This window comes from Anneissia japonica, unplaced genomic scaffold (assembly GCF_011630105.1).
Source record: "Anneissia japonica isolate Jap-2015-1 unplaced genomic scaffold, ASM1163010v1 scaffold3461_len54062_cov155, whole genome shotgun sequence".
NCBI classification, from domain to species: Eukaryota; Metazoa; Echinodermata; class Crinoidea; order Comatulida; family Comatulidae; genus Anneissia; species Anneissia japonica.
The window spans coordinates 17,441-26,607 of NW_022701361.1; the positions used below are offsets into that span (position 1 = coordinate 17,441).

General features: G+C 34.8%; 2 protein-coding genes across 2 annotated transcripts; one reads left to right on the forward strand and one right to left on the reverse strand.

Moving 5' to 3' along the window:
- The first annotated feature begins 322 nt into the window (after positions 1–322).
- LOC117103537 (UDP-GlcNAc:betaGal beta-1,3-N-acetylglucosaminyltransferase-like protein 1) lies at positions 323–3,359 on the forward strand. Its single transcript, XM_033244107.1, has 6 exons — positions 323–921; positions 1,271–1,370; positions 1,455–1,519; positions 2,025–2,149; positions 2,556–2,757; positions 3,255–3,359. The coding sequence occupies exons 1-6, from the start codon at positions 769–771 to the stop codon at positions 3,357–3,359; spliced, it is 750 nt and encodes a 249-aa protein (XP_033099998.1). The 5' UTR covers positions 323–768.
- Positions 3,360–3,404: 45 nt separating this feature from the next.
- LOC117103538 lies at positions 3,405–7,631 on the reverse strand. Its single transcript, XM_033244108.1, has 5 exons — positions 7,151–7,631; positions 6,517–6,794; positions 5,631–5,736; positions 4,773–4,894; positions 3,405–3,840 (listed from the first exon to the last, which is right to left on the reverse strand). The coding sequence occupies exons 1-5, from the start codon at positions 7,614–7,616 to the stop codon at positions 3,553–3,555; spliced, it is 1,260 nt and encodes a 419-aa protein (XP_033099999.1). The 5' UTR covers positions 7,617–7,631; the 3' UTR covers positions 3,405–3,552.
- Between the last annotated feature and the right edge of the window lie 1,536 nt (positions 7,632–9,167).

Below are 9,167 nucleotides of genomic sequence, written 5' to 3' on the forward strand. Positions count from 1 at the left end.
CGAATACGGCAATTGTATGCATGACAAACGCGCTCTAGTGAAGTGAACTCGAGGTTTGCCGCCTTACGCCCAGAGTAGGCGACGGCCTAGGCCTAGCCTAGAGATATCGGGCTAGCCTAGAATGCAATTAGCTACAACGTGAAGGCAAACTATATACTACCACACGAAACCTAATTAAAAATGTAAAAAAAATGCTCTCCCATTTCTACACAGTCCTTGCATAGGCATATAACATAACCCCTGCCAACAATAAGCATTTTTTAGTAAATTGTCGGTAAATCATTAAGTCCAATTTGGAAGTTCATTGTACTCTTTGATTGTACTTATTCTAGGTGCAAGGAGTGTCGCCCTCTATCGTAAAAGTAAACAAACTCCTGCAAACGAAAACACATGGAATGAAAGAAGCGGTGGATGACTGACATTGACTTTCTTGTACATTTATTATTTATAAACCTTAACTTACAGTATGAGTATCGAATCAGTCGATGTGGTGGGTAATAAATTCATACTACTAATAGTATTAGACTCTTGGTCTAAATTGCCTTTACAGGCATTGTTTTGTGCAGGTTTAGCCTAGGCCCTTGTACTTTAGGCTGGTTAGTGGATCACCGGCCCTGCTCTAGCCCCGGCCACCTGCCGTTGTGCCTATTAGGCCTACAGATTTTGTAGAGGGAGACAGGGAGAGGACTTAATTATACAGTACTTGTGAGTAGGTCTGCATTAGCGTTCATAAGTAGAAGTTTGAAATGGAGAAATCATGTTAAATAAATGTATATTCATTATGCTTTAATTGTGTTTCAGTATAAAATTTTACCAGTGCACAATGCAGGCAAATGGCTGAATGAGTGTCTACAGTCAATTCAAGGTCAGACGTTTAAGGAAGGAAAGTTCGAATTGTCCATTTTTAATGATGCCAGCAAGGTACTAAATAAGTCATTTACATTTCATTGACTGGAAGACAGAACAAAGAACTGGTCCAATAAGCCTCTATCACAACAATTTCACAGATTCCAGAATTGAATTCTCACATGTATTGTTATAGATCATCATAGTTACCAAGTCTCACTATGGAGCTCTATGGTCTCACATATGACTGCAATACTCTGCAATACAATTGAACTATTAGCATTCTCACTGTCAAAATCTCTTTTTCTTCTATTTTAATTCTATTTCAATTTTACTTTTTTCTTTTAAATTATTAATATGGACAAACATATACAGTAAGTGAAATGAAAAGTTATATATTCATTCTCCCTGTTACTTTCTTCAGGATGATTCAATAACAATTATAAATTCCTGGAAAGATAGGTTGAGCAATGCTGGCATCCATGTGATTGTAAATGGACACTCTTCTGATGCCCCTAAAGGAGGTAAACACATATCAATTATAACAATGCTTTTCATAACATGAAAGTTTATTGTTGTTACTTTCCTCTTTTTATTTTAAATTGCAGTTGGCTTTGCCAAAAACCAAGCAGTAGCTAATAGCCGTGGAGCTTTCCTGTGCTTCCAAGATGCTGTAAGTTAACTAATTTTCGCATTGGGAGTTGAATGGTGCTGGCTGTACCACTTAAAGCCAAGCTCCATAGGGAAAACATTTAATATGTTTTAAAAATTGTTAATAGGTTGTTTTTAATAAATTTTGTACAATATAAATCATCTGTGAGGAGCAATTGATGTGGGTAAATATTTTAATGACTATTTAACATTGTTTATTTATGTATTTGTATATCTCATTCAACTATATATTGTAAAAGTGAAGACACTTTTTCTAATCTTATGTATTTTATATGGTCATGATGTGATGTCATCATGACCATATTTAGGCATGTCACATGTTTTTGTCAAATACAATTTGATAGTCTGGACAGGGCTTTAGTAGGAGAAAGCTAGACCAAGTGGAACAATTGATAGGAATGTTAAGTTTTACATGGGATGGTAAGCAAACGTTAATGAAAATAATAGAAAGAAAAGATAAACATATCTGAAAGAACTTTTAATATAATAAAACATCATTATGACAGGGAACCCCAGAGGATCTGTTGTTCTTTCTCAAGCACTTGGAACTTGGGGGCGGTGTTTATCGTGTTGATGAAAATTTGTTAACCTACAGGTATCACCCAGACTGCGCCACACATTCAGTCCACAGGTTAGTGAAATGAGTTTTGACGTACTTGTACTATTTTAGAGGCTTAAGCATTTACTTAAGACGATGATCAGGGCAATTATGATTATGATAATAATTTGGAAAATTATAATGATAATAATAAAGATGATTGTGTATGAAATTTTCATCAAAGTCATTGTCAAAATTTAATATCGACGATTATATAATGTTAATGATGTTGATGATAATGTACAGTAGTTACGATGATATTGATGTGAATTTTTTATTACAATTATTATATGGTATTAAGCAATAAGAGTATTATACGTTTTAAGATAATTGAAATGGTAATAAAAATTATAATTATAAAAAAATCATATAAGATATTCTTGTAATAGATCATGGAAATTATATATTAATTCTTTTATTTTGATATTTGTTTTTGTAGAGACACCATTTGGGATATTAGAATAGAGGCAATACAGAAACGTGTAATAAATCAATGGAAACAATTTACAATATGGAATGCTGGGAAGGAAGGCAGGAAGTTTTACAGGTCATTGACCCAAAAAAACAAGGCAAAGGTCAAAGCATTCTGCGATGTAGATGCCAAGAAGATTGGCAAGGTGTACACATACGAAGGATCTAAGGTGGGTGTATTAACAATGAGGTCATAGAAATGGACATAACTCGGACCAATAAAAAATTGTTCCGTTCAAAAATAATTTGGCATTATAATTCATTCTAAAATGTTACAAAACAGATAAAATGGCCACATTGGATCTTTGCAAATTGTACAAATCAAACTTAACAAATGACCAATCAGAACCATGCCTGGAAGATGCATGTGTCCAATAAACACACATGTTGTCGCACAGATGCACATGTTTCTGTACGTTGACGCTATGTTTTTGTGGGATTTTATCAACAAATATCCAAAGGGCAGGGCTTAGAATAAGGTCAATTGGTCAGTTTATCTGGTTGCCATGGTCCCAGCTACTATTTTGTGAACTATCTGATTTGAAGGATTGTACTTGAATCATGTACTCTTTGCTATAAATTTTAATAATATTGATTTTTCTGTAGATTTTGGTTTGTTACCAAATTAGGTTTTACCATATTGTTTTCATAACTTTTTTCTCTCCAGGAACAACCAAAACCAACAGTTCCTATTGTACATTTCTCTGATGCATCTCCTCCATTTGTTATATGTGTGAAGATGGTGAGTTGTCTGTCTCTTATACACATCTAGATGTGTATAAGAGACAGCACATGTATTGTTATAGACCAAAGATGACCATTAAGTTTTTATTGAAATATGGATTTAGCAATCCATTATAAATTTGCACAACCACCAACCCCCACTCCACCATTTCACACCCCCACCCCCATGACTAAAACCAACCTGCACCCCTGACATGCAATGCTTCCATGTATAGGAAATATCAACTATTTAAATTCTGGAATTTTGCAAGGGCTAATAGCGTATTTGCATATGTATATGCATCAGATGTCCAAAAGGGAAACACAGCATTTGGGTCATTGTATCCTGTGAAGTTTGTTGGAGTCATCTTGCCAAAATGAGTTATCTTAAGAAGATCTTCATATTCCTCTTCGCCTATTACCCCTGACATAGCAATGACTATGTTGCGATCAAATATAGATGTGTTTGAAGGTAGTATTGTGCCGTTTAGAAACTCAATGTGATTGGTTGGAAAATAAAAAGGCACACTCTGGGAAAAAAAAAAAAAAGATTATAGTGATCAATAAAAATAATAATGATATTAATCTTTGTGTCAGTGATACCTGTAGTTATTGTGGTGCATTCAAAAGAGAAGTTACTATATGAATGTATATATTAAAACAGAGTTAAATACAGAGATTACATTAAAAAAAACAAATACACTAAAATATGTCAAAAATCATTAAAGCAGTTAATTCTAAAAATACAAAAAAAGAGACATAGTAAATATTATATAAAACCATCAAACGTTCTTTAAAATGTTTATATTTTTAATGATTTAAAATAATTGGTCATTGTTAGCAACTGAGAGTGGGGACCTGGTAATAGCTAGAAAAAATAGAGACTGACATCATTCTCCTCTTTTAAATAAAGGTTTTTTTTTTTTTCTTGTTCAAATTTCAAGTAAATTTTACCCCTTTTACGCTGCATACAAAACTCAGCTTTGGACAAACCGAGTGCATTCCGGATTCGCCAGTATAAACAGCACTGAATAATGATTCTGGAATTAGGCCTAACCTGGGGCCTACCGCAGCTGTAGTCAGGTAGGCCTAAGCTATGCTAACAACAGGTAGGCCTAGACACTTTTCAAATTAAACCCTCTACGCTCCGGTATAGACTTGATATCAAAACTGCTGATTTAATTCGCATAATTTAAAATCAATCTACAGATACGTTGCGTCAATATTTATATAATAATTGCAGCTACGTGACGACGAGGAACTCGAGCGAAGCGATGATCGCCATCGCAACAAAAATTGAGGGCGGTATTTGGATCCAACTTCGTTGCCTGTGTAAAATGGGAACAACTTGGGATCAACCCGGACTTTTTCATTCGATGTAAATGGGAAATGCACCCAGGATTACTTTGGAATTAACCCTGGTTGATTCTGCCCTGGGCAGCGTAAAAGCCATATTTCTTACCTCTGCCCCCTTAAATGAACCAGAGAAGAACGCACCAAATGGTTTGTAAGTATCTTCCAGAATGTAAGTGTTCAACCACTTCACAGCCTTTTCAACGACCTCCTTGATGTCATTAGGTGTACCTGTAAAAGTAATATTTTTTTGTCAATTCTTTGTGCTTATTGTTTTTTTGTTTACAAAAATAGTAGTACTCATGTATCAATATTCATTCTTTTCTTCTTTTTTTTTTTTTTGGTCAGGTGATCTGTTGGTCTGTACTTCTATCCATTGAGGACCCATACCTGGTAGATTTATTTCTGCAAGATTCCATAAAAGATCCAGCTTCCAATGAGAATCAAACAAGGTCAAAGGTATAGTACCCTCAGTCTGGATTAATATAGGACCTACATCTGGTCCAAGGTATTTACATGCAGTAACTTCTTGTTCCATCGAAGACTCAACGTCTGATAAGGACTTACACTTGGTCTAACGTTAAAGACAGCCACATATGAAGATCTATAACAGTGTTGAGCATAGGCCAAAGTGACTTTTTGATTTAACGCTGAGGGCCGTATCTGACCTTTGACTTTTCCAGAAAAAATGCTGTTTTTTGCTCAGTTTTAATATTAATTTTCACAGATTATTGGTATCGTACCATAACAACAAGGGGATTTTCTTGTCAAAGATGATAGGCAGGTCGCTCACAAGTTCGTTTTGAGGGCCACAACAAAATTTTCATTGAGCCGCATGTGGCCAGCGGGCTGCACTTTGCCCACTTATGACATGTCTATTCTACAGAAACTTTAGTTCCATCGAATACCCAGCCACCATAGTACCTACTATTTTATCCGGGCCTACTGTATACTTGGTGGCTCTTACCCTCTGTCCAATACAGCTTGCCTGTGGTCTTGTCCTGCACTGCCCACGTAGCGATGTAAAAGTTAATAGCCATTGAAGTGGAAAACAAACGGTCCTCACCTCGTTTCTAAGAAATTAACAGTAAATGAGAATGGGTTTTTTTTTTGGTGTCCTACTGTATCAAAAACAGTATAATTGCTGACCTAAATCATCTGTCTGCTTAAAAATTCTATTGTCTGTAGTGAAATCAGGGGAAAATTTGAATATCCAATGAACGTTTCCACTAATCCCCACCCCTTGGATATTTTTGGTGAGGTCCCACAAAACGATAGTGTAAATGTACACACATGCATTGGTGGGTCGAAAGCATATTCCTGGCTCTGTTCTGAATGGTCTATTGTAAGTGGTCACCAGCCAATTTGAGGGGCTTTGCAAATAATATAAGTATGATATTTTTTTTATGCATTTGTTAATTGGTTTTCTTATTTTCAATACAAATTAAATAATTCAAATATTGAATTATATTTTCCAAGAATCTGTCACATACAATTTGATAGTGTGTACAGAGCTTAAAATAAATATTAAAGGTCTGTCCACACTGTCAAATTACAGAGCTTAAAATAAATCCTTAAGGTCTGTCCACATTGTCAAATTTTAGGTGACATATTTGTGTGATGTGCCCATATATGGATGTGATGATGTCATATTACACCTAAATATGGGCATATCACATTTTTTTTGTCATATAAAATTTGTGTGGGTAGAAATTTACACTGACGTATATCTTTGTAAGGATAAATTTGTATAGGATAGCTTTTTTTTTTTTTTTTCTTTTTTTTTAAATGATAAGAAATGAAATTGCTATGTCGATTTGTATTGTAATGTTTTCTGAGAAATAACAACTCACCATGGGCGCCCCTGAAAAATCTGTGTCTCCATTTCCAAGGAATTCTTCAAAGTACAACCCATCACCATCCGGATTGGCTTCGCTTAGTATCATTTCACTAGCTTTGCCTTGCAACACCCGTTTAAATTTTGTTCTAGTTTGATTGAGGATTTCCATTGGTAAAGTACCCTCAGACACATACTGTGTTTCCAAGATGAACAAAGTGCGCGCTACGTAATAGTAGAAACTGTAGCGTGACGGGTAGTAAGTGAGCGCCAAGTCGGGACGGTCCTCTATACCTTTTGTAATGATTGGTGAGCACACTCCCCTACACTTTTCCGAAGCGTTTACTACGTTCTTCAACGTGCGCATGGATCGTATTGCACACAGTACCCAATGGCTTAAATGTCTCTTCTAAAAGACAGTGCGATGTTTTTATACTGTACTTGGTTGGAATTGAACCAGGTAAATGTTCACAATTCAGCTCACACACTGGCTACCACCGGTTTAGCAGACTGAAATATGCTGCTTTTGTAGTTAGTAGTCAACTATTTACTACTAAAATATTTAGTAACAGTACTTTAATAGATAGGCTTTAAAATAATGTCCCTATTACATTTAATATATACAAAAGTTTCCTTCATTGTCTAAAAACTTACCCAGGTTGTGACCAAAGAAACAGTTTGACCATTTTTCTTTGCTTCTTCAAGAAACCCTCTGAGGTAGTAGTAAGTCCTCGTGTCAATGGCATTCGCATCAAGATCAATATTCATTGGTCGGTAAGCGTACTTCTTAAGGTCTCGAAATGCAGTTTCGTAATGCGTATTGTTCTTAACCCAGATATTGTAAAGTGTGGGAAACGATACTCTTGTATTTTTCAACAAGGCTCCTAGACCAATGTTGAGGAAAGTGTCGTCGAAGTCGGAGGGAATCAAAAACGCACTAAAATATCCGCTGTTAAAAGAAGTCAAATGCAAAACAATATTAAGCAATATGTCTTGAAATTCTGTGCTAGTTAGTTTAATCCTCTTGCAGCTTCTTAGCAAAGAGTATAGAACTGTAAGATGTCCGACTCTCCAGTTTTCCTTGGAACATAATTCTATGTCAAAAAGTACTACCATGAAGGTGTGTGTCCTTTAAGAGACGAGTTCCGAGTGAACTCTATTCAAATTCTAATAGGGTGCCCCCTATCTAGTGGCAGTACTTTTTTAACGTTTTATTCTGGGTTTATAAAATGAGGGCAGTCGGACCCCATCAATCCCATACTCTTTGCTTCTTACTGAAGCTGTACTAGGGTGTTGACAGTCAGGAGTGCAGAACAATTGAGAATAAAACTCTTGTCCACACTTTCAAATTTTGACAATAAACTGTTCTATGCCCATATATGTTCATGATGTGCCTAAATATGGACATGATGTGCCTATATATGGATATGATGTGCTTATATATGGACATGATGTGCCTATATATGGTCATGATGTGCCTATATATGGTCATGATGTGCCTATACATGGTCATGATGTGATGTCATCATGACTAAGTCTAAAGCATGTCACATTGTAAACTCTGTCCACACTATCTTACTTTCTTTGACAAAAAACTGTTGTGTGCCCATATATAGTCATGATGTGCCCATATATGGTCATGGTGTGATGTCTTCATGACCATATTTAGGCATATCACATGTTTTTTTCAAATGAAATTTGATAGTCTGGACAGGACTATAGAGACAAGCGAGTACAAAATGAAAAAAAATAATGACGACACCAAACAATGAAGACTGTTAGTTGATCGAAATGTAGATTCATATGCAGACAAAATCAATTTAAATAACCTTTAAAATACTGTTGGAAAAAGGAAAGGAACAAATGGTTTAAATTATTTTAAGTTTATTATTAGGGAAGCAATGTTCTTGAATATGTTTAAGTTCCGCCTAAAAAAGCTTCTTTTCATTATGTAATTTGTCTGTTTTTTTATTCATTACATTTCTAACAGCACTCTGAGAGATGATTATAGGGTGCTATATTAAAAACCTATATATTATCATTATTATTAATTGTTTTTTTAATTTAAATTTTGTTATTATGTACTTCAGAAGCTGCCTTGTGAAAAACATTTAATTTGTGATCAAGTTATCCGTTTTCAAATAAAGTCATTGTTGTTATTATTATTGTTATTATTAATATTATTAATATTAGCTCAAGACTAAAACAAAAATCGTAAAACACTTACTGTTAACTTGTAGTTTACAAACTTTGATCATATAGTATCATTTATTATTAATACCATCACTATCATCATTTGAATAAAACAAACAGAAATGAAACTTACTTTGCTATTTCAAAAAATTCCAATATCTGTAGTCCTGCTTCCCAATTGAAATATTTAAATATTGATTGTAGAAGTTTGAATGGTGTATATTTTTGAATGAATTGAACACCTTCAAAAACGTTTTCTGGTCGACTGATCCACATGCCTGATGATTTGTTATATATCTGTTTAAAATCAGAAAAAAAAAAACCTCAATAAATTAAATTACAGAATTGTATCTTTTTTGATGATATAAAGGGTCTCAAATCGGAAGTAGTCAGTGTCTGGAAGATCTGCAGTGGCCAATCCAGGAATTTGAAATAGGGAGGGACTTCCACAAATTCATGATATTACCACCTCTA

What these genes read in the sequence shown, in the direction of transcription:
- LOC117103537 (XM_033244107.1), top strand. Translation starts at nt 769, where the DNA reads ATGTATATTCATTATGCTTTAATTGTGTTTCAGTATAAAATTTTACCA. An exon ending in GCCACACATTCAGTCCACAG is followed by an intron (nt 2,150 to 2,555) that starts GTTAGTGAAATG and finishes TTGTTTTTGTAG; the next exon opens with AGACACCATTTGGGATATTA. An exon ending in ACACATACGAAGGATCTAAG is followed by an intron (nt 2,758 to 3,254) that starts GTGGGTGTATTA and finishes TTTTCTCTCCAG; the next exon opens with GAACAACCAAAACCAACAGT.
- LOC117103538 (XM_033244108.1), bottom strand. Translation starts at nt 7,616, where the DNA reads ATGGTAGTACTTTTTGACATAGAATTATGTTCCAAGGAAAACTGGAGA. An exon ending in TTTGGTCACAACCTGGGTAA is followed by an intron (nt 6,795 to 7,150) that starts GTTTTTAGACAA and finishes TCATTACAAAAG; the next exon opens with GTATAGAGGACCGTCCCGAC. An exon ending in GTTCATTTAAGGGGGCAGAG is followed by an intron (nt 3,841 to 4,772) that starts GTAAGAAATATG and finishes TTTTTTTCCCAG; the next exon opens with AGTGTGCCTTTTTATTTTCC.